We start from the raw sequence: 25,887 nt of genomic DNA on the forward strand, positions 1-25,887 counted from the left end.
CGGTCTATCAGTGGGATACAAAACAAACTGTTCAGCCTAGTGGAGATATGCGCTCTACCGAGTTCCGTTCTAGTTTTGTATAAAATGCCTTTGCAGGTGATGAATCAATACATATGCAAACCGCCCAGAAAGTGCACCAACACAATCTACTCGTTAACCCATTTTGGTATGACCTTAGATATACTACTTGTGCATATTCACATATGCAATATGAAAAACAGATAGACAGTGAAGGATAAATCACCACGGGACAGTTCCAGAATAGGACACGATTCAAGAAAGTCATTTTCTTAAAATGTTTGCCTACCTGCTGGCTGGTAGCGTGGAAGGCTATCAAGGCGTGAGGGAAGTGGCTGGGACGGGGCTGGAGGCCCAGGAAGGGGACGCTCAGGAGGAGAGGGAGGCGACTGATGAGAAGGGTTTCCTACTTCCTCTTCATCTCGTTGAGCCAAATTTACAGATTGAGCAACTGTGCAAAAGAAAGAGAAACTAGAACAGCAAGCACTCTGACGTCACGGCGTCGACCGATATGCCTCCGCTACATTATTACATAATTATACATACTTGTACCAAGTTTGATTGCAATCTCTTCAGCTGTTCTCAAGTATTACATTTTTACCTGGCATGACCTCTGACCTTTGACCTCTTGACCCCATAATCGAATCAGTTCATTTTTGCATCATTGAACATACTTGTACCAAGTTTGACTTGGATCCCTTCACCCATTCTTAAGTTATCGTGGGAACGAAAACATATCACAGAAGGATGCACGGACGGAGGGACACATGGACGGACAGACAGACAACCTGAAAACATAATGCCTCCAGAAGAAACACAAAAAGGTACTGTTCATGCAATATTTATGAAGAAAGAAAAACAATTATGGGAAATGAATGAATGATTAAAGAATGTAAAAATCAGGCCGGGGTTACACTTGCTCATTCTATTTTTTTTCTTGACTCGCGTATTTATTGGTGTCGATGATAGATTCCCATGAGAGCATTTACAATTCATTTTATGTGCTTATTCGTGAGTTCGTTTTGTGTTTGTTCCATAAGATCCAGCCAGGATCCTTTTTTCCCACAGGTGCAGAAGCAATTCAATAGGAGGGAATTATCAACAGCAGCAGCCTCAGGTGAGAATTGCACTGATGGCTCGTTGCCGCAGCTAACATAAATAAAAACCAATTAGGAGAAGGAAAAGTATTTTTAAATCTAAGCTATAAAAGTGATCAGCTTTTTGATCAATGGTGATCATTGGTAAATAATAGTGAAATAATTGCAGAAAGGAATAAGAAATATATTTTGGAGATTGGATAGGTACGAGGAGTAGTGACATCATTATTCGTGTTAATGTGACAAGTATCTGGTCCGAAGCATTTAGATCTTGTTAGTCGCGCCCCAAAGGATGTGAGACCATTACAGAGTGTGTGTGTGTGTGTGTGTGTGTGTGTGTGTGTGTGTGTGTGTGTGTGTGTGTGTGTGTGTGTGTGTGTGTGTGTGTGTGTGTCGTTGGTTATCTCCATTTGTGGGTTTCAGGAGGTGGAACAGAGTCCTCCCAGGACCCAAAGTATCCACCTCTTCTTCTTTGAGGGATCACGGTTCATGGACCAAGATGTTCAACTTTTTCAGAGTTTTGTTCCAAGTTCTCTTTTCAGGATCATCACCCCAGATTGCCTCCAGTTGTAGTTCATTTGTGGTGATATTCCTGGGGATGGTTTTGAAAATCTTAGTGAGGTTCTTCTTCATCATTCCTGTTGCTCCAATTATCACTGGTACAACTTCGATGCTCTTCAGCTTCCAAAATCTCTTGACCTCATTTTTGAGGTCTTGGTATTTGGTCATTTTCTTGACTTCTGCCTTGTTTAGGCCAACATCGCTGGGTACTGATATCTCAATCAGCAATGCTGTCTTTTCCTTTTTGTTCCTGAGTACAATGTCCGGACGCAATGCTTTGTTTTCTATGTTCATGCCTGATGGAATCACCAGGTCGTACCTGAGCATGACGTCCTCATTTTCAATGATTGCCCTTGGTTCGTGTTTACACGAGTTTTCTGCTACTGGGGTGTTAAAATTTTTGCAGATATGCCAATTAATCACTTTGCTTACTTTGTTGTGCCATTGTGTGTAAAGTTGTTCTGATAATAGTTTTTTGCATCCTGAGAGCAGGTGACTAGTACTTTCTGTTTCTGTCTTGCAGAATCTACATTTGTCCGTGTGACTCAGTCCCGCCATCTTTTTAAATCCATTGGTCTAGTGACTTTGATCTTGGGCATTTATTATGATTTGTTCGCCATCCCAGTTGAGCTGACCTCTTCTTAGCCATTCCAATGAGCCTTCTTTGTCTATCTCCACTCTGTCCAATTCCTTTTTGCATTCTCCTGCTCTTTTGTCATTCTCCCAGTTGTTGGTGTATATTTCTTGATATTTCTTCATATATATTTATTTTGTCGTTTTTGCTATTGCTGGGGCTGTAATTGTTGCTGTTTCATTTTCCTGTGCGGCAGCTACACATCTACTTTGCTTAACTCACATTCAAAAGTTTTAACTGCAGTGCCACAACTTTGACATCCACAAAAACTGTGCATGTTGCAGTCAACAGGTACTTGATTGGCAGGTGTGAACTTAATAATGCATAAGCATCAATGGACAAATTGTCAATGACAACTAAAGAAATGGTGTATACAGTGTATGAGCACAGGTACAGCCACAGGTAAACAATACATTTTCATGGGTTAGTGTAATCCAAGGTTAAATTGGTTAAATGAGAGAAAAACAATCTACCAAAATGAGGATGAGTAATAAAAAAAAGTGTTTTTATAATACCTGGTGCATAACTGACATTCATCATTTGTCGAACAACACAGCAAGAACAGGAGAAACAGCAAGCAACCACAAGGATTGCAGCAAAAAGGAGAACACCAGCCACCACACCTGCTATCGTAGAAGGACTGCAACCAGAACACACACAGCAAAATCAATCACCCATAAGACATGGAAATTGAGAAACAGGAAAAAGGATTGATTTGGGAAAGGTGAAGGAAAAGCAGGGAGAAGAATAAGAAAAATGGAAAAAGGGGTAGTGAGGGCAGGGGGGAGGTGTGTTGTGAAGGCACAGGCAGAATGGGGGGAAAGATGGGATAAAGAGGGAAAATAAGTGCAAAAAACAGTTCCATCCACAATAATCTGGGTGGAAATGTAAATACGTGTGCAAATCGGGGTACAAGCACCACTCTTGTTTTTTTTGAAGGTATCATATAAGGATCGAAATGAAAATGTATTCTAATTTTTTTTAGATGCTAGGAGTTTCATATACAGACCAGATGTTGATGATATCATTTTCATCCAAATTCTTCATATATATTTGGTACAATTCACTGCAAATGTAAAAAGAGAAACTTAACCTGCACGCAGATGTGCTTTTGTGAAGTTTTTGAGACCAACGACGATACCCAGGAATAACTGTTTGTTCCAGATGATGACGAATCAGATGATGACGAATCAGATGAAGATGATGACGTGAAGAACTGACAATAAAAATATTGCCAACAGTTTTTTTCTCGATTCGTTTACATATAACTTATAAAAGTATGAGAGTGGTAAATTGCATAGAACACAAATCTAAAAATAAATTGGAAAACGAAAATAAATTAATTTTGGAAACACGATCATGTTATGTGTAATTTGTGCCAGATTGTGGGCTCTACCTAAATGGCAGATCAGAACAAGTACTGTAATGTATACCCAGGCATATACATGGGTAGTTTTGATGTAGATAACTAAAGAAAGCAAATTAACGAACTGGCCATTCAACCAACATTCTGATATATAGAGCAAAAATGACGTCATCAAGATCTGTTCTGTAATTTGTACTCCTGGCACATTAAAAATTAGAATACTTTTTTTTTTTTTCACAGTATTTCTGTATCATAAAAAAAAACAATGGTGCTTGTAAAAAGATTTGCATGCATGATGGTCACAGACTACATTTAGGCCAGCACCACAAGGCCTTCATCTGCAGCTTGATGGAGTACTGCTTTCCCCTCTGGGCTGGTTCCCCTGCGTCACATCTTGCTCAGCTTGACGACGTGGAAACCAAATCCAAGGTCATTGGAACTTCCTGCAATTAAGCTAAATCAATGGGCCAATCAGTTTCACATTGTAGACAATTCTCTGCCTCCTACCACCTCATTTCTGGTCTTGCACCATCTGCCCTTTCCATGCTTTGTCTCCCTCCCTCCCCCTCACCTCACATCTCCTCCACCCCCCAGGTTTCTGCAGGGCTCACATGGTCCACCATGAACCCCCTTCTGGTGAAACTACCTCAATCCTGGATCACTGGTCACCTTCACTCATTTGTTCCTCTTTTTCCCACCTATGGAACAAACTTCCACATACTCTTCAAAATCATTCCTTCATCCAGGACTTCAAGACTCCTGACAACCCCTCACCTCACCCAATCCCACCTCCTTCCAAATTTCCAGTTTTTTTTCCTGAGAGTCCGCTTCTGCATCCATCTTGTTCACCCCATGCAACTTCCCCTACCCGACACCCTACCCCTCATTCCTCCACAGATTCCTCATTTGTCCAAGTCTCCCTCTATTTTGTCCTTCAACCCTGCTGTTGGTGCTTTCATTCTCTTTCTATTGTTCCTTTTGTTCTGTTGTGTCCTAATCCGTTCAGTTATAGCTCCTCCACAAGCTTCAATTTTGTATATAAAAAAGGTAAGATGAGGAAAAGAGGGGGAAAGATAATATGAAGAGGGAAAAGAAGGGCAGAGGTGGAACAGAAAATGGAAAGAGAATAATGTTATGGACTGAGGTACTGAACCTGAGGCCTAATATCTTGCACCAGTTCTGTTCAGACCGATCCAGTCGCTGGATCAAGGTAGAACAGCAAAGGCGGTCGTTGCAATCACCACAGCAGAACTCTTCAGTGGCACAATGCAACGGACTAACCCAGAAACCGGTACGATCATAGTATTCCAGGCAATCGGTCTCCTGATCCACGGGGCCATGTGATGGAGATACAGTCGCTGAGGAACATTGGCACAGCAAAGGATGGGCAGAATATAATATTTTTATAATACAGTACAGTATGGTGAAAAGCATAAGAAACCACACAGAAGCAAAATTAATCAACTTCATTTTTTTATGACAAAGAATCGTTTGTAGCTGAGAGAATTCATTTTTGCAGAAATGCAAGGAGGGCAGAGCAGAAAATGCAAGAGCACAAGCATCTGAAGGTTGGGTTAAAAAAAAAAACAAAGTCCATTTCCACCATAGAGTAGACCTCGTTAAGGCCCGACACAGACCGTGTGTGCACAGATATGAAATGCCCATTCAGTGGAACAGAATCACGCAAGCTTGCAATAATTCTGATCATTGGCCACAAGGATTTTTTTAAATTTAATTTACAGAGGTTTAGGCTGCTGGACAAGTTTTAGTCTCCTTATCTGAACATCTATTCACAAGAGATGGAGTCCTGAATAGCGAATGACACGGTGAAGTGTTGGAATTCCAGTATCAATGCCATAAAGGGTCTAGTCCTCAATACTATACCCAATCCAGATTTGAATCTAGCCCACTCCCTAAAACACCTTTTTATTCTTCCTTTCATAACTTGCCTCACTGGAAAGGGAGAGGCAAATTGTATACGTCTTGTGTGTCTGTGAACACACATGCACACACACGCACAAAGTTGGATACATCGAGAACTGGGAGGACTCTGTTCCATCTCCTGAAACCCGCAAATTGAGTACAACTAACGGCACACATACACAACCTGGGCTCCCTGACTGTTTGTCTGCACCGCATGCGGTTGGAGTTATGCTGCAAGGCCTACATGTTCGCCTAGCATGGCAGGCGAACCTTCATGATTCACGCTGTGGGACTTGACAGGCATTGATCTAACCAGCAACTAGAGCAGTCGGGCTTTACACCAAATAGGTCAAAGATTGACTGTATCTTTGCGCTTCGGGTCCTCATCAAACGCAAGTGAGAGTTTCGCCAGGGGCTGCTTGCAGCGTATGTTGATCTCCGCAAAGCATTCGACTCAGTGAATCGGGATGCCCTCTGGAGGATTCTTGGTCTTCGTGGGGTGCCACCAACGCTGATCAATGTGATCTCCGAACTATACTCTGGTACTGAGAGTGCTGTGAGGTGTGGTGGCTCCATCTCTCACTTATTTCCAGTTGTTGCTGGAGTTCGGCAGGGGTGTGTACTGGCTCCCACACTCTTCAGCACTTGTATGGACTGGATTCTGGGGAGGATGTCAGAGAGGATCAGGCTGCAGTGCATCGTTTGGGAGTGTCAAGGTCTCAGACCTTGATTTTGCAGATGATGCAGTCATCTTTGCGGAGACGCTGGATATTCTTACGGGGGCCCTCCACACACTGAATGAGGAGGCGGAGCTGCTGGGATTACGGATTTCCTGGTTAAAACTAATATCCAGGCTTTCAATGACATCTTGGATGCTGCTATCTTGTCTGTGCCTGTTTGTGGTGAAGATGTTGAGGTCATGAAGAGATTCACTTACCTTGGCAGTGTTATTCATGTCTCTGCATGTTGTGATCCAGAGGTTGATAGACGTCTGGGTCAGGCCTGGGAGTCATGGATTCACTGGATCATGGGGTGTGGCACTGTCGGTATCTATGCAGGAGGACGAAAGTCAGAGTCTTTAAGTCCTTGGTGCTTCCAGTCTTGCTCTACGAATGCGAGATTTGAACCCTTACCAAGGGCCAGAGAATGAGACTCAACTCCTTTGGAACCAAGTCTCTTCGGAGAATCCTTGGCTATCACTGATCGGACTTTGTGTCCAACAAACGGTTGCTGAGAGAGACTCAGATGAGATTTGTTTCCTGTATGGTCTGTGAGCGTTAGCTGCGGCTGTATGGACATGTGGCTCGTTTTCCGGACACTGATCCAGCTCACCAGATCCTCTCAGCAAGGGAGCCTCGAGAGTGGAGGAGGCCAACGGGCCGACCGCATGCCTCGTGGTTGAAGCAGGTTGATCGGCATCTCAAAGAGAAACAGATGGGCCAGGCATTAGCCTGGGGGATAGCCAGACGGAGGCCCCTGGAGTACCATCGGAAAGTGGATGCAGCGACGCACTGCTTCAGCGCATGCCCCCATACCTGACCTGATGTAACAAGGAGCACAAATTGCTGCAGCACATTATGTAGGTGGTACAGCATATGATGTTGCCACAGACCACGATTGGGACAGGATTAATTTTAATTTGAGATGGTGCTAAGCCTATTAAGTGCCAAGCCATGCAGCTCTGTCCTGAATGGAGTCAACCTCCGAAGTATTGTTTCAGAAGATCCCATTCAGGAGAGCGTTGAGTATTCCATCGACACTTCACCTGACCCTTGTAAATTAAGAGATCTTGAGGAGTGCCATTACTGAGTGCCCAGTGTCTGTCCTGCTTCTGTATGTATATGGTCTTGACGTTGCTGGCACAGTTTAACTTCTGGACAGTGGTGACCTCCAAAATATAGACACCAGAGGATCCTGGTGTGGTGCCATTAAAAGTCAAAGCATATGGCTGGGATCTCTCTTGCTGGTAGTAAGGGCATTTTATGAGATATTTCACAAATCTGTTAACTAAATTGTTACCAAAACATTTCTTCACCAATATGTTTGTAAAGGTGTGTAATAACATGTGTTAAAATGTTGAAGTTCAACTCCCGTGGGAAACCCAGAAAAAAAGCTGTTGAATTCGGGTACCGAAAAATTATTTTCGAGAATTTTTATTTTTTTTAATCGGCCCTTAAGTAACTTATGAGGGGTCAAATAAGGGTTTTTCATGATTCTGAGTTGATTGTTAACATTTATATTTTCACTTTTACATTTACACACAAAGTAGCTTTTATTTCACATACATATATAATACTCAAGAGTTATTTCTCATTCACAATGTCAGAAGTTTCAACAGTCATTGTCTATGTCTTCTTCAGACTCAACAACATCATGACTGCAGTTTCTGCATGTAATGCCATTCCAGACTCCACAGGCCGAGATGCACGTGACCCCATTCTTCTTGCAGCTGCATCGCCGGTTGCTGCAATCTCCATCTCTTCAAACCTTTGCTCAAACACTGGCACTACTGGGTCTGAGTGTCTGGCTCCCATCTTCCCATCAGCCACCTTCTCCATGAAGGTCTTCATGTCACCACACTCCTCCTCAGTGAAGGCAAGTTTCATGATGTGTTGATAGATGGCTGCATCGATGAGGAGGTGAACACGGATTGCCTTGTCAAAACATCCTCCATCCATGATGTGGTTGGCTGTCGTACTTCCAGGATAGATCAACTGGATCACATCTAGTAGTCCAGAATCTTCCATGATGTTACCCATTGATCCAAGATAAGACTTCAGCAGGTGAAAACCACCCAACCTTGGAATGACGGGTAGATTTGCCTGCTTTATTATATTCACAGCCTTCAGCCAAATCGGAAGATCAAAGGTCACTATAGCGACCCCAGCGCGCCGTATGCACTCTTTCAGAGTGGTGAAGATGGTGTTGATGTCATTAGGGTCTCCTTCAATAACTGGGAGGAACTCGATCTGTGTGCTCTGCTTTGCATCATTAGCATGGATTCTCTTCATCCAGCCATTCCAGTTGGAGTGTGGGAACTCAGGATCGTTGGCTTTGATCACCCACCCCGCTGCCCAGAGTGTGTCACCTGGAGTGAGGAGTGGCTGATCATGAGCCAGGGAGGAGGAAAGCTCAGCGAGGGGGAGAAACATGATCGCGTTCGTTCCTATCTGTTTCCTGTTCGTAAATGGAATAATCTTTACTTCAGTTCCTCTCAGGATCTTAGCTTTGTCGAGTGCCTTCAACTTCACCCGGGGGAAAGCTGCTGTTGTCTGTGGATCTGGCAAAGGTGGTGCCGGAGAGGTGACTTCGATCCAACCCATTGAGTGAAAGGGAGTGTTTCCGTGAATAGAGACAATGTTTAAATCTATATTGTCTCCAACAAACTGAGTGACTGCATTGTTTGTTTCCCCAACCTCCATAAAGACCACCTGATCATTACTTGACAATTCACTTTCACTGGCTGGCACTTTGGCTGTCATCACTGATTGATCCTCAAGCGCAGCATCAACCGCAACCTCATCATTGATCTGTTCATCGGTTTCCTCCACAATGGTGTCAAGAGTGCCAGAAGTATCTGGAACATCATCTCCACTCCTACTATTAAGGAAGCAGTATTTGTAGTTTTGTGTCTCCGTGTAAGACTCAGTGTATCCCAGCCGGTGGAACTTGTTGAGCATCCATTTTGACCCAAATCTATCATCAAGTTGTATGGCAAGCCCCATTTGGTGTGGCAATACTCCAGACCGAGGTCGACAGGCCTTAATAAAATTCTGCCCCCAAACGGCAACTCTTTCGTCTGTCTTGACAATCGGTCTCAAGAACATCTGAAGGCTTGCAGGAACAAGTGTCAGCTGACTATCGATGTCAGTCATACTGTGTGTGGTGGGGTATGACTTTGGACCTAAATCAATCAAGGCAATATCATTGGATATGAACTTGAGTGCCGTCTTTATGATCTGAGTCTTCTCATCTCCATGGTCAAGATTAGCATGATGCTCTCGCAGAATATTGTCGGTGCCATCTTTGAGACAGAGTACATCTGCCCTTCTTTCCTGTGTTGTGAAATAAAAGGTGTCTTCGTATTTCTCTAGAAGTTTTATCTTTAGCCAATGCTTTGAATAAAAAAGGCTCTTCTCTGGTGACTGATCAAACTCCTGCAGCTTTTCATGGACTTGGTCCATGTTCATTACCCCATGCTCTAATTCTGAGTCTAACCATTCGCAGAATTCAATAAAAACTGCCTCTCGCTCCTCATCAATACTCCTCTGTCCTCTCTTCCTTTTTCCTTCCTCATCAGTCTTGGACAAACTGTCACCTCTCGCAAACATAAGTTTGCATCGCAAATGGTACAGTGTTTCTTCTGCTACCAAGTCGTTGATCCCTCCCAGGCGTCCAGTGACTTCAGTGCCCCAGTCATCCCCGCGACTCCGTGCTGTCTTCAGCAAGCTTGCCTTCAGTGTATCTGCAGTCAAATTATCTGGCACTCTGTATTTCTTTCTAGCTTGTGCTGGATTATTTTTGTAGAGCTGGGCTGGTTGGTTGCAAAGAATGCATACATCCTTATACAGGAGGTCAACTGACTGTGATCTTCTAGAACTGCAGCCAGTTGATGAACTGAACTCACAAGTAGTGCGTCTTCTCTTCAACTTTGATGACTCTTTCTCTGCCTTTGATGCTTGAGCTGACTTCTTGGTGGTTGCAACAAAGTTGTTGTACAGATCATTTTTACACTTCTGGTGGTACCTCAGTTTTCCTTCCTTTTGAGCCTCCTTCATACGTTCCACAACAGTAACATTTTCGACAGTTTCTGCTTGTTTCAATAAAGTTGAGTATCCCTTTGGAGTTGCCTGTATGAGCCTTTCAGCTGGTGTATCCGAGCGTGCACAGATGAAGCAATTGAGCACAGGTGGAGTAACGTCTTCATCCATATTGCTAGACTCCATGTCCTGCAAAGTAGAAAATGAGATATATTTAGAAATATTTTTCCACAAAGGAGTGTCTGTGGTGAAATATAAATGTCAACAATCAACTCAGAATCATGAAAAACCCTTATTTGACCCCTCATAAGTTACTTAAGGGCCGATTAAAAAAAATAAAAATTCTCGAAAATAATTTTTCGGTACCCGAATTCAACAGCTTTTTTTCTGGGTTTCCCACGGGAGTTGACCTTCAACATTTTAACACATGTTATTACACACCTTTACAAACATATTGGTGAAGAAATGTTTTGGTAACAATTTAGTTAACAGATTTTCATATGTTTCCCTTACTATGGAAATAGCATCAGACATATTTTTTGCCATAAATGTAACTTTCGACTTGTTGGCCCAAGCCTGTATATTGTAAAGTACAGTATTTTCTGCAGTGTTCCTTCATTGTTGAATTGTAAAATTTGTAAAATTTGTAAAATTGTAAAAATTGTAAATTTGTAATTTTGTAATTGTAAAATTTGTAATTTTGTAAATTTGTTGACAAAACAAATTTACAAAACAAAAACAGTTTACAAAACAAAAACAAAATTTGTTTTGTAATTGTAAAATTTGTAATTTTGTAAATTGTAAAATTGTAAATTTGTAATTTTGTAATGTAAATTTGTATTTTTACAATTGTAAAATTGTAAAAATTGTAAAATTAAAAATTGTAAAATTTGTCATTTGGGGGATATTTGGAATACTTTGATCAAGATTGTCAATTTTAATCTTGATGAAATGGACAATTTGCTGTATCAATGGAATTTTTTTCCTTAGGGGGGGCGGATTTTGCAAGTATCATGCTCCGCATGACGTCTTCTTGTTTATTTATTTATTTTACGGACACGTTTACGGTTTTTACATAAATTTTTATTGACATTTTATTTCACAGTTTACAGTTATATAAATTACAATTTTCAACTGCCAGATATTGGTTGAGGTTTCATTGGCTTCATAATGATATATGAACTGGCTTCATTGTTACAGGTGTTAGGAATGGCACTAAACATTGCGAGATCATCAGTGAAACTCCATGTTTGACCATACAAAGGAAGGGAGGCCATTCATTTAGCAATTTAAGGTGCTTTGTCCAAAAAACAGTCTTGACACGTACCTGAAGTTACGTTTTCAAGTGTAATGATTACTTCCTCACGATCACAACCGACTTCCCATGTGTCAGATCGCATGATTCCAGCAGACATCTCAAGATTGTCCCTCTGATTACTATCAATCTTAATTTCACCAGGGAAAGATTCAAGCCAACCTCCACCCATCTTCAGAACCCAGCCCCATTCTCTGGGCTTCTGGGTGGTAGCACTGTAATCCTCAAGATGTATGCATCTGGCTTTTCTGCTCTGCTTTCTTTGCTTGTTTACAAGTCCTTCTCAGACGGCTGCCTTCTATCATTGTGGAAAGTTTGTGACATCACCCTAATTCACAAAAATGGTGTCAATAAGTATCTTCACATTTACAGATCAGTCAGCCTTCTCTCCTGCATATGCAAATTTGTGGAACCTATTTCTCCAACTCCTTGATCTCAGTTCACATGCTATGAGTTCACCTATTAACTTCTGGACAGTGGTGACCTCCAGAATGTTGACATGGAAGGATCCTGGTATGGTGCCATTGAAAGTCAGGGCATCCAGCTGGGATCTCACTTGCTGGAAATAGTATTATAAGGCTGGGTTTCTCAACCGAGGGTCCAGGGACCCTAAGGGGGCCCGCAGAGTGCTGCCAGGGGGGTCCGTGAGATGGCAGGGGAAAATTATTGATGCAGTCGAGTATTTACCATATGGTACTTCCGTTGGTTACTTTTTAGTACTAGTACACTTGCTCACTATGGCAGCAGCAGGAGAGTCATGTCTGGGAGGGGGGGCAATAAAAGAGGGGAGGGTATCTTATCTAGGCCTAGCCCTGGGAGTCCCTGGAATATTTTATTGGACACAGGGGGGCTGTGGAGGCAAAAAGGTTGAGAAACCCTGTTATAAGGCATATTTTTAGCCACAAATGTAACTTTCAACTTGTTAGCCCAAGCCTGTATCTCCTGCAACCAATTTCCATGATCAACTATTGGAATGGGTTCAGTCTCTTGAACTTCTGGGCCAAATATTCACGACCTCTCTCTCATGGACAGAACATACAGTGCCCTCCATAAGTATTGGAACAGTGAAGTCAAATTTGTTATTATTGCTATATATTCAAGAAATTTGGATTTGAATTCAAAAGATGAACATGAGGCAAGAGTACAGAAGGTCATCTCTTATTTCTTGGTATTTTTATACATATATGCTTTACCATTGTGGAACAATAGCAGTTTTTATGTCTGTCCCCCCAATTTAGGTAAACATAAGTACTGGAACAGATTAACCTAAAGTAAACTAAAGTAGTATAATAGTTAGTATTTGGTTGCATATCCCCTGCATGTAATAACTGCATTGAGCCTGTGACCCATCGATATCACCAAACTCTCGGTATCTTCCTTTGAGATGCTTTGCCAAACCTTTACTGCAGTCATTTTCAGTTGTTGTTTGTTTTGGGGGGTTTCTGACTTTAGTCTCCTCTTCAGAAATTTAAATGCATGCTCCATTGGATTTAAATCAGGAGATTGACTTGGCCAGTCGAAAACCTTCCACTTCCCCCACCCCCCCCCCCCCCCTCCAAACATCACCCCCCCCCTCCCCACAGCCACCAGCATGGACTCCTTGGTTGCATTGGCAGTGTGTTTTGGGTCATTGTCTTTCTGCATGGTGAAACACCACCGAATGGGGTTGGAGGAATTTTCTTTTACATAGGCAGACAAAATGTTTCTGTACACTTCCGAATTAATTCTGCTGTTGCCATCATTAGCTACACCATCAATAAAGATGAGTGAGCCAGTTCCAGAGGCAGCCATGCAAGCCCAAGCCATGACACTACCTCCACCATGCTTCACAGATGAGGGAGTATGCTTTGGATCAAATGCAGTTCCTTCCTTTCTCCATACTTTCACCTTTACATCACTTTGGTAAAGGTTTATCTTGGTCTCATATGTCTATAAAACTTTGTGCCAGAACTCACTGGCTCACCTCTGTACCTATTGGCCAATTTGAATCTGGCCTTTCTATTTTTGGTGCTGATGAGAGGTTTGCATCTTGCGGTGTTGCCTTTGTAATTCTGCTGCCGAAGACTTCTGCGAATGGTAGATTGTGATAATTTCACCACTGCACTCTGGGGGTTGTTGATGATGTCAATGACAGTTGTTTTAGGGTTTTTCTTCAGAGAAACAACAACAACAACATGCATTTTAAGGCCATTTTCCCTGCCAGAGCGGGGGTTAGCCTTGCGGTCCCCATGACAATCTTCTCCATTTTGCCCTATTTTCTGCATTCCTCCTTGTTAACCCCCTTGCCCGCATTTCTTCTTCCACCATCTTTGGCCAAGTCTTTCTCGGTCTTCCCCGTCCTCTACTTCCTTCAACATTCATTTCCATCACTCTTCTCAACCAGTCACTTTCATCCTTCCTCAACACATGACCAAACCATCTCAACCTGTTCCTCTTCACAGCATCAATCACAGGCTCTATTCCCATCATCTTTCGCAATTCATCATTTGTCTTCCTCTCTCTCAACGATACTCCGCACATCCACTGAACAATTCGCATTTCCACCCTTTCCAGCCTTCGTTGCTGCTCTACATTCATGACCCATGTCTCGCTCCCATAAATCATAACACTTCTCACACATGCAGCATACACCTTTCCCTTCAGCTTCAACGACATTCCCCTCCTCATCAGCACGCCACTCAGTTCCCGAAACTTCTTCCATGCACATCTCACTCGAGCAACCGCTGCCGAGTCTGATCCACCTTCTCCATTCAGCATGTCTCCGAAGTAACAAAATGTTTTCACACCTTCCAGCTTCACGCCATCTCCAAGATCCAACTCAACATTTCCTCCATCTGCAGCTCCCTCCGTGCACACCTTACATTTGAATGTAGCTGCCACACTGGTCAATGACCCTCTCAGACCACTACATTTTTGATGAACCCACTCAGCGCACATTGTACATTGAATGGAGTTCACTCCGACACCCTTCCTGCACACAGCACACGGCCACTTCCCAGTTCTTTCCACCTCACCACATGCTTTACCACTTGCCATCACCTTCGTCTTTCCTATATTCACCTTCAGACCTTTTGTCTCCATACATTCCTTCCACTTGTTCATCTTTTCCTTCAGTCCATCCATACTTTCCGCAATCAACACCAGATCATCTGCATACAACAACTCCCACGGTAAACCCTCCTTTACGTTCTGAGCCAGCACCTCCATCACAGCTACAAATAGTAGTGGACTTAGTACCGACCCCTGATGCACTCCCACCTTCACCTCAAACTCACCACTGTTCCCGTCCTTCGTCCTTACAGCTGTGCACGATCTTTTGTACATTGCCATCACTACACTGATCAACCATTCCTCCACTCCTAACTTCCTCAATGCCCATGTCAATACTTCACGTGGAACCCTATTGAATGCTTTCTCCAGATCAACAAACACAAGAAACAACTTCTTCCTCTTCTCCATGTACTTCTCCTGCAACTGCCTCACAATAAAGAGCGCGTCTGTCGTTCCTCTTCCTGGCATAAATCCAAACTGCATTTCGTCGATCTTCACCTTCTTCCTTATCCTCCTCTCCAACACTCTTTCCAATACCTTCATTCCATGCTCCAATAACTTTATCGCTCGGTACGAGCCACACTCCAGAGGGTCACTTTTCCCCTTGTATAGAGGGACGAGGGTACTCAGTTCCCAATCCACTGGAATGCGGCCTTCTTTCACCACCAGATTACAGATCTCTGTCATTCTCTTCACACCCCAACTTCCTGCTGCCTTCAACATATCTCCCACAACTCCCGTCGGCCCTCCCGCTTTTCTACTCTTTATTGCTTTTATCGCTTCCTCAACTTCCTTCTCAGTTATCTTCTCTGCCGGTCCTAAAACTGGGTTACTCTCTATGTTGCCATCCCATTCATTCTCTGTATTCAACAGCATTTCCATATATCTTTTCCATCTTCCTTTAATTCCATCTGGGTCCACAACGATTTGTCCCACTTCATCCTTCAAGCAACTCACCCCCATCACATCACACCTCTCTTTCGCTATCTGCTTTGCAATCCTGAATACCGCTCTCTGACCCTCTTCCGAATCCAAGCGTTCTCCGAACATTTTCCAACATGCCTCCTGCGCCTTTGCTACCTCTTTCTTTGCAGCCTTCTTGGCTGCCTTATAACTTTCATGCTCTGCTTTTTCTGCTCCCGTACCCTTCGCCTTCTGCCACTCCTTGAACTTCTTCCTCTTCTCGTCAATCCTCTTTCCAACTTCATCATCCCACCACCATGTTTCCGAGTGCCTCGGTGGTCCTTTTGTCCATCCACATACCTCACCAACGGCTCCCAACAGACTATCTTTCATTGATATCCAAACACGTTCAAGCTCAACCACATCATCCTCGACCCTACTCAGCCTCTCTTTTAATTCCTCCCTTACTGTCACCTCTTTCAACCTCCACACCTTCATTCTCGGTTGGTACTTCACCCGCCGAGCTCTCCTCGCACCTTTCACCCTTATGGCGCAGACAACCAAGTGGTGCTGTGAAACAGCCTCCTCCCCCGGGATCACCTTTGTGTCCTGGAGGTGCCCCCTATCTCGCCTACGCACCATCAGGTAGTCAATGGTTGTCGTCGACCCACCTGACATGTATATAACAAGCTTATTATCCCCTTTCTGGAACTGAGTATTACAAATCAACAAATCAGCTCCATCAGCAAACTCCAAAATCCTTTCACCTTCTCCATTTCTCACATCATATCCGTAACCCCCATGAACTCCCTCAAAACCGTCCATACTCCTTCCCACATGTCCATTTAGGTCTCCTCCTACCACAACAACTTCCTCATCTTTCATGTTTTCCATCAGCTTCTCTATCGCACACCAGAACTTGTCCTTCTCTTCACCGCTCCGATCAACCTGCGGAGCATATCCCTAGATGACGTTCACCAAGAGCTTTGCAATCATCATTTTCACAATCATCAACCTATCACTCATTCTAGTCACACTCACCACACTGTCTACAAACTCCTCAGAAAACAGGACACCAACACCATTCATGCCCTCCGGGCACCCTTGCCACACAAACTTATATTTCTGTCCCTGCCTACCCTTCACCATTCTCACACCACTTCCCTTCCATCTCATCTCTTGCACACAACATATGTCCACTCTTCTTCTGACCAAAGCTTCCACCACTTCTCCTGATCTCCCTGTCGTTGTCCCTACATTCCATGTCCCAAACCTCAGAAACCGATCTCCACTTCGGGCTGTACCCTGCCCATATGTAGTTGTAATTGTCATGGTTCTCTTTTTAAGGCAATGTTTTTATGGCCGGATGCCCTTCCTGACGCCAACCCTCTTAGTCGCCTCTTACGACACGCAGGGATACGATGTACCTATTCTAACCAGGGTACACACCGGGAAGTTTTTCTTCAGAGCCCTGATGATTTTTATATCATCAACTGCAGTTGTTGTTTTTTTCCTGACCTAGCTGTTGTCTATTGCTCAGTACCCTAGTGGTTTATTTATTTTTCACGACATACCAAATTGTTGTATTTGCTCTGCCCAGTTTTTGTGCTATGGTTCTAATTGAATTATTCTGATGTTTCAGCTTCCAAATTGCTTGCTTTTCTTGGTACTAGGGCATTGCCCGTACTATATCTATATCTAAAATTATATCCCCCCCCTCTATTTACATGAAATGGTTTGGTCCATTCGCAAAGCCAAAGCGAACGGCGAACGGCTTGCGAGTACAGTGACAATCCCCCCCCTCTATTTACATGAAATGGTTTGGTCCAAAGCGAACGGCTTCCGGAGTTTGGTAAAGAAATCGCCATCGCGTGCACAAACGCGCAGGAAAGCGAATGAATCGCAAATTAGTTTTAATTAGTTTTAAAACATAGTTTAACGCCAACATAGCGGCAACATAGTTTGCCAACGTGAAATAAATGAATACGCTCTCAAATGTGCCGTCCGAGGCAGCGTGTGTTCGGCACGTTCGGCACACGCGATAACTCGCTGCTCGCTGATTGGTTGAATCGTTTTTTGGACATAGCTCGGTAAGTAATTGTCCGATTAATATGAAACCTTGAAAAGGCACATCCTCGGGTCCCCAGCAATATACCTGGCAAGTTTAAAGTATATCGGACCCGTGGTTGTCGAGAAACAGCGGTCACAGACAAACGTACAAACGTACAAACGTACAAACAAACACACAGAGATTACTGGAATTATAGATAGATGGTGCCATTGACAGTCAGGGCATCTGGCTGGGAACATAAACAGTTCTCTGGTCTTCATGTTGGTTTATGCCTACCGACTCCAAAGGCAGACTTCCAAGGCAAAAGCAAAGGCTAAAACCAAAATTAGACATTCACAACTCTTTTATGTGTAAACAATCAATGCAACAATAAACACCTGTCAGTAATCTGTCCCAATACTTAAGCATACATAAAATGGGGGGACTGAGCATAGAAAGTGTTGTTGTTCTACAATAGTAAAACATACATGTAAAGAAATACCATGAAATAAAAGATCACCTTCTGTACTCTTGCCTCATATTCATCGTTTGATCTTAAATCCAAATCTCTTGAGTATATAGCAATAATAACAAATTTGACTTCACTGTTCCAATACTTATGGAGGGCACTGTAGATCAAAGCTTGATTCAAAACCGAGCACACACTGGGCATCGTCTATTGCAGCAATTCCTTTATTGGTGAATGTGAACCTATCACACCAACGTCTTTGTCCATCGTTCAAATGAGGACTATGGAAGGGAAAGCTCACAGCAGCATTGGAATCTCCCAAAAAGGAGCAGAAGCACAAGGCCTGTGACTCTCGTCGCAGACATTTTGGTGGCTTTTTGTATACAGAGCCAAGGCTCATGGAAGGGGTAGAACATTGAATGGATCAGGATGCAACAGAACATAAGGAACAGCAGAGAGATGGGGGGCGGGGAGGGATAGGAAGATATACCAACAGTGGAGTCGAAGGCCAAAATAGAGGGAGACTTGGACAACCAATGCATGTGGGGGAGGAATGGGGGCATGAAATAACATGTTGTGTGGACAAGATAGACACAGAAGGAAACTCTCAGGATAGGAAAAACTGGAAATTTGAAAAGAGGAGGGGTAGAGGTGGGGTAGAGGGGGAGTAGAAAATATAATGGTTTTGGAGTGGGGACAATCTGAGATGGTGGTGAACTTGGATTGAAAATGTCTTGAAGACCTGGAGAATGAGATTGAAGAGGATGTGGAAGTTGGTTCCACAGGTGGGGAAAAAAGAGGAACAAATGGGTGGAGGAAAGCTGTGATCCTGCATTTCACTAGATCAGTACACCCGCTCACTACGGGAGCGGCAGGGGTTGTCATGTTATTATCATTGCCAATTATTATTACTATTACTTATGTTAGATTAGGGCATTGAAAAGATCAGACTGTGCATGACATTATAACATGTTAGATCAGGTCAATGAAAAGATCAGACTGTGCATGACATTATAACATGTTAGATCAGATCAATGAAAAGATCAGACTGTGCATGACATTATAACATGTTAGATCAGAACATGCATGACATTATAACATGTTAGATCAGGTCAATGAAAAGATCAGACTGTGCATGACATTATAACATGTTAGATCAGATCAATGAAAAGATCAGACTGTGCATGACATTATAACATGTTAGATCAGAACATGCATGTCATTATAACATGTTAGATCAGGTCATCGAAAAAATATCATTAAAATTATGGTATGCCATTATCTTAAGTCTTATTACTTTTGAAATGAGAAGTGGCTTTGGAAAACACCACAAAACACGGCTTGGAATAACTCCACGTTAGCGGCAGGAAGGATCGTGTTATTAATCCTTGTGGGTTATATAGACTACAGTAGATCTACGATCGTGTGCGTTTGGCGACGTGATAAGCATTGAGCGATGCTTGAGCGATAGGCCGGAGTCTTCCAAATTTCTTTGTTTAGTGTTACAAACAACATTAGTGAGTGTTTAGAAAGGTAATCAAACATGTTTGTGGTTCATAATATTTTTGCTTCCGGTAGAGGCCGTTGGGCCGTTGCTCACGAAAACGTCATGATAAGCTATTTATAAACGTTGACTCAACGTTTGTTCAAGCAGGAAAAAACCCTTGGGGAGGTGGAATATTATTGGTATTAATATTGTTTTGTAATAACATTAATATTATGCTATTATCGTTAGTTTTGTTATTCGAAGCGGCCTTGGGAAAACGCCACGATAAAGCTCATTTAACATTGATATACACGTCAACACGCAACCCCATTGGCAGCAATGGTTGAGAACACCCCCTTCATGGAGAAAACCCCCTTGGGGAGGGGGAAAATGAATGCGCTACAACCTTCATTATGTGACCCTTAGTTCTCCTGTCAAGTTTGGTTGAGATTGGAAAAGTAACGATCGAATGTATTGTGGTCAAAAATCGAGAGACAGACAGACAGACAGACACCAAATTGCGTGTTTTAGTACGATTCACCACAAGGGGATTGATGGTGGACCGTGTGTGCCCTGCAGAAACCTGTGGGTAACAAAGCACGGAAAGAACAGAGGGTGCAAGACCAGAAAGGAGGTGGTAGAAGACAGAGAGACCACCGGTCCTTGCTTTGCTAGCTTCCTCTGCCTTTTCATCCCTCCCTCACCCCTTTCAGACCCTCCAGTATGCACATGCTCTAACAGTAACCATTTTCTTGTGAAACTCCAAAAATCCAGTTAGTTTGCTCACCTCTTCTCATTTGTTCCTCTTTTATCCCATTTCTGGAATTTCCTTCGTAAGTCAGTTATTCCACCACAGTTTTTCCTCCAGGGCCTCAATTTGGCAGAACACCAGCACCTCAAGTCACCTTCCATTTGTAACCACAATCCTTAACATCCCTTAAATCCCCGTCTCATCATGTCCCGCAATCCACCCCTCGTTCTTTCAGATTATTGCGGTTCATACCCTCTTCATCCATTGCCCTAATTGTTGTATCCAGGTGTTTGGAATCCAAATACTCACTCAACATTTCAATACCATGAACATACATTAATTTGATCACCAAGTACATGTTCTGTCCTCGAAGACATCAACTTCATTCAGTTAAAACCTAAAAGCAAAATCTGCAGACAAATCCAGGTATCTTTTCTTCCATAATGGAAAATTTTAGCGTCAAATTATTTAATTTTTTTGGTTGAAAAAAAACGTAGATAAAAGTTTTCCCACTATCCGTCACTGACCTGTTATATCAATACCCAAACTCACTCACCAACCATACGTTAATCACCACATGGAAAACACCATGGTAGTTTACTAAAGATCATAAATAAATAAATATTGATCATCAATAGACCCAACCTTCAATAATTTATCTCGAACTCGGAGAATGCTAAGTGCTCCCATGAAATTACAGGCCTGTAAACTTCCTCAGCACCATCATACAAACGTATCAACAAATGGTGCAGCCCTTTGGGTTTATCTGTATGCACAAGGGGGCTTTAGTTCAATAGCACGATGTCCGGGAATCAGGAAATGAGCCGTTATACAATCAACTGACCTCCAAGTGAGCAGAACAGGATGGCTATCCAGAGTCCCACGAGCAAAAGTCCATCCATGGCAGCAGCGGGAGCTGCAGGAAAAAAGGGAGAAATCAAAGGATGGATAAGATGGAAGGAATCGCACGATAGATCGAAAGATGCCAGGATACCTTGATGAAAAGAAGGGTAATGGGGTGAAAGGGGGTGGCAGGTGGACGGATCGTGGGGTGCAGGGATGCGATGATTATGGAAGGCTGGAAATTGAGCGGGAGAGACGGGGAGGGATGTGATGAAGAGCATCCGTGACGTCACTTGAGCAGGAGAATGGGGAAGGGGGACGATGGTTTGGTGGGGGATAAAGAAAAACGGGGAAGGAGAGGGCGGAAAAAGGGCAGACTGAAGAATTTAAGAGTAAAGAAAAAGATGAGAGGTGAAATCGAGTCTGAGGTCAAATGAAGAGGTGGATTTTGGGAGAAATGAAATGAAGTCACGTGGAAAAGGGTCGACATGGTGTATGTATGGGAAAGGCAACATGATGACAATGAAGAATGCGTCACAGCATGTTGCACATATGAAAGACTCACGCAGCACGGGCTGCATCATCATTCCCCGCAAGATGCACACGTGGATTCAAAATGGCATCCACTGATCAATTGTAATCCCAGTACTTGAGCTCACAATGATCAATGAACGGAATAATGTTGGGGTTGGGGTGGAGGCAGAAAGCAGCTGCCCACTTGAGAATATAAACACACAAGTTGAATTTTGCAAATGTCACAATGAAGGGGTTAATGGATGAGAAGGGTAGGAGGGATTAAAAAGCAAAGCAAAGGAAGCAAAGCCATCAGTGGGGGTACCAATGGAGGGTTTGCAATGAGAGCGCAGCAAGCCATTATGCTTCTGCTTCTTTGTAGGGAGGTTGCCAATGATGTCAAGGGCTTTGTATTCCAAACCCTAAGACATGCAAGAGAGCCAGGTGTGAAGTGGGGGTACTCCATTGTGATCTACAGACAAGACGTTGTGGGCTTCCAAGAAAGGCGTTGGCATGATGGAAAATGCTCAATTTGATAGGTGCGCTCTGCCAAGGGGATGCCACGGCTGATGGCGTGGCCCAAAGGTTCAGGAGACCGAAACTCTTCCAGTAGATTAATAATGGAAATGGATGTTGTTTTGATCCAATGGGAGAGACTGTGAGAATGCAAACCTTGCCTGGAATGAAAGACATATTCCTGGTGTCAGACCAGCCTCTGATCCTTTACAGGTCAGCAGAGGATTTCTCTCTTTCGCTATACAGTGCCAATGGAAAGTCTACATCCCCTTTCATAATTTTCACTTTTTGTTCTTCGTATTTTTCACCAATTTTCACCTTAAGCCTGGAATGAAATTGCATTAAAACAGACTTTTCTACCTTTATTTACACATCGTAACCCACAACTTCCAAGTGAAAAACAATCTTTACAAATTTCAGAAAAAATAATTAAAGATACAAAACTAGATTATCTTGGTTGGATAAGTGTCCACCCCCCTGAGTTAATACTTGGTGGAAGCACCTTTGACAGCAATTACAGCTGTGAGTCTGTTGGGATAGGTCTCCACCAACTTTGCACATCTTGATTGGGTAATATTTGCCCATTCTTCTGTACAAAACTGTTCAAGCTCAGTCAAGTTGCGTGGGGAGTGTTGATGGGCAGCAATCTGCAAGTCATGCCACAGATTTTCGATTGGATTTAGGTCGGGGCTCTGACTGGGCCTCTCAAGGACATTTATATTTTTGTTCCTTAGCCACTCCAGTGTAGCTTTGGCTGTGTGCTTCGGGTCGTTGTCATGCTGAAAGGTAAACTTCCGTCCCAATTTCAGCTTTCTTGCAGAGGGCGGCAGGTTTTCCTCTAAGATTTTTCTGTATTTTGCTCCATCCATTTTTTTTTCTATCCTGACAAGTGCCCCAGTCCCTGCTGATGGAGAAACATCCCCATAACATGACGCTGCCACCACCATGCTCCACAGTAGGGATGGTGTTCTTTGGGTGATGTGCTGTGTTGGGTTTGCGCCAAATGTAACATTTTGCATTTAAGCCAAAAAGTTCCATCTTGGTTTCTTCAGACCACAAAACCTTTTGCCACATGGCCTCAGAATCTCTGGAATGGTTTTTTTGGATACCTCAAACGGGGCTCAAGGTGGCTTTTTTGAGTAATGGCTTCCTTCTTGCCACCCTTCCGTACATGCACATAGTGACCAGTCTTTGCCATAAAGGGCTGTAGCTCTTTCAAAGTTGCCATTGGCCTATTGGTGCCCTCTCAGCCTCCTTGCTTGGTTATCCAGTTTGGAGGAACAGCCTGATCTTGGCAGGGTCTTGGTGGTACCATACGCCTTCACCTTTCTTTGACTGTGCTCCAAGGGATATTCAACGCCTTTGAAATATTTTCATACCCCTCCCCTGATCTGTGCCTTTCCACAACTTTATCCTGGAGGACTTTTGAAAGCTCCTTGGTGCTCATGGTTGAGTCTTTGCTGTGAAATGCACTACCCAGCAGAGGAAACCTACAGGACCAGCTGATTTTAATCTGAAATAATCAGAATCACTACAGTTTAACACAGGTGGAAGCCAATTAACTTGGTGTGTGATTTCGAAGGTGAGACAAATTTACACCTGAGCAAATTTAGAATTGCTATTATAAGGGGGGTGGACACTTATGCAACCAAGATAATCTAGTTTTGTATTTTTGATTAATTTTCTGAAATATGTAGAATTTGCCTTTCACTTGGAAGTTGTGGGTTACAATGTGTAAATAAATGTGGCAAAGTCTGATTTAATGCTTTTTAATTCCAGGTTATAAGGCAACAAAAGGTGAAAATTTTGAAAGGGCATGTGGGCTTTCTATAGGCACTGTATATACCAATGCCATAATCGAGAGTAATATGTTGTGTACATGCTGATGATGTCACAAAATTTAACTGGAATGGCACTCAGTAGAGAGCATACCTCCACCAGGCTGGACATTTTATGTTTTGTAAGCCACTTAATAGGCCAGATCTGGATTCGGACCTGGACCAAAATTGAATCGCCTTGTTCTTGTCACCTATCCAACTCATCAGGTTTTGTCACAACTCGTCCACAACTTTTTGCGATTCATATCGTTTTTATGCCTCTGCCGACGTTTTTATGCCAACATATTACAAAACATAATGCCGACGGAGGCATTATGTTTTCAGGTTGTCCGTCCATGATATGTTTTCGTTACCACGATAACTTGTGAACCAATGATGGGATTTTCACCAAATTTGGTACAATTATGTAGAATGATGTAAAGATTAACTGATTATATTTTGGGGCCAAGAGGTCAAAGGTCAAAGTCTGTAATAGGTCTATAACCTGAGAACAGCTGAAGTGATCTAATTCAAACTTGGTACAGGTATTTCTAATGATGTAAAGATTAACCGATTCGATTTTGGGGTCCTGAGGTCAAAGGCCAAAGGTCATGTCAGGTAAAAATTTGATTACTTGAGAACAGCTGAATGGATTTAAATCAAAATTGGTACAAGTGGGCAGAAGCATATTGGTCGATGTCAGGACGTTTAAGAGTGGTGTTCTAGTTGAATATGAATGAATGATCGTTTTAAGGCCATTTTTCCCCGCTAGAGCAGGGGTTAGCCTTGCGGGCCCCATGAAAATCATGGTTCCCTGTTTGAGGCAATATTTTTATGGCCGGATGCCCTTCCTGACGCCAACCATTAGTCGCCTCTTACGATGCGCAGGGATACGGTGTACCTATTCTAAACCGGGGTACACACCGGGATCATTCATCCCAGCAAGCTGGTACTCAATTTTGCCGACCTCAAAAGGATGACAGGTTGAGTCAACCCCCTGGTGTTAATTCAGTGATCGACTGGGATTCGAACCCAGGATCCTAGGATCCCAAGCCGGCAACCTAACCGCTAAGCCAACACCAGGCTTCTAGTTCTACTATTATATCGTTTTTTGACCCATCTCTCAATGGTGGTGACGAATCACAAACAATTATCTGATCTGGATCTTCACCAAAATCAAATCTATTCGTTCTTGTCACACATCGAACCATTCTATCAAATTTCGTCTGAATCTGTCCACAACTTTTTAAGATATCCTGCTCCCATTCAGACAAAAAGACAGGGGTATTGAATCGAGTTCTTGGAAGTTTGTAATTCTGTTATATTCATCTTGTTTTTCAGCCTCTACATACGAATCGATGTCTCCAAGTGATTGATCATCGATAACTCGGTCTTCCATGGCTTTCATACATTAAGTTAGTCTCACAAAATACACAATATGTCTTACCGGTGAAGAAGAGCTTAACGCAGAAACAGTTTCTGCATTTTGCCAGTTCTACTGGTTTGTTTTAACAGAACTATTCCTCAAACCACCCAAAAGGTGTGGGACATTGGGTGTCAGCTCCTTGTTGTAAACCAACCGATTTCAGGTAACTGCAACACAAAGATGTCACTCGACCCATGCTAATCGGTGTTTAACATACTCACCATGTGTGGTGTGGTGGATCTTTAACAACTAGATGAAGCAGTAAACTCAAAGGATGCAGATTGATAAAAGGTGCTTTAATATCAAAGCTAAAATCTTGAACGTTTTTTTTAACATATTGTATGCAAAAGCCAAGTTGAAAAGATGGCTGCCATGGCAACATAATTCA

The 25,887-nt window shown here is 43.0% G+C and overlaps 1 protein-coding gene across 2 annotated transcripts in view; it reads right to left on the reverse strand.

The window, feature by feature from the left end:
- The window catches only part of LOC137423958 (uncharacterized), a 38,538-nt gene extending 12,755 nt beyond the window's left edge, over nucleotides 1-25,783 (reverse strand). Inside the window, exons 1-5 of one of the 2 annotated variants that reach the window (XM_068111482.2) lie at nucleotides 21,379-25,783; nucleotides 21,229-21,300; nucleotides 4,830-5,034; nucleotides 2,826-2,950; nucleotides 308-469 (exon numbers count right to left, since the gene is read on the reverse strand). In XM_068111482.2, the coding sequence (XP_067967583.1) occupies nucleotides 308-469; nucleotides 2,826-2,950; nucleotides 4,830-5,034; nucleotides 21,229-21,300; nucleotides 21,379-21,508 (694 nt within the window). In that variant the 5' untranslated portion in view covers nucleotides 21,509-25,783. Of the gene's footprint in view, nucleotides 1-307; nucleotides 470-2,825; nucleotides 2,951-4,829; nucleotides 5,035-21,228 lie in introns of both variants that reach the window. The other variant, XM_068111479.2, reaches the window with a different exon arrangement.
- Between the last annotated feature and the right edge of the window lie 104 nt (nucleotides 25,784-25,887).

This window comes from Myxine glutinosa, chromosome 1 (genome assembly GCF_964187855.1).
Source record: "Myxine glutinosa chromosome 1, kmMyxGlut1.1, whole genome shotgun sequence".
NCBI classification, from domain to species: domain Eukaryota; kingdom Metazoa; phylum Chordata; class Myxini; order Myxiniformes; family Myxinidae; genus Myxine; species Myxine glutinosa.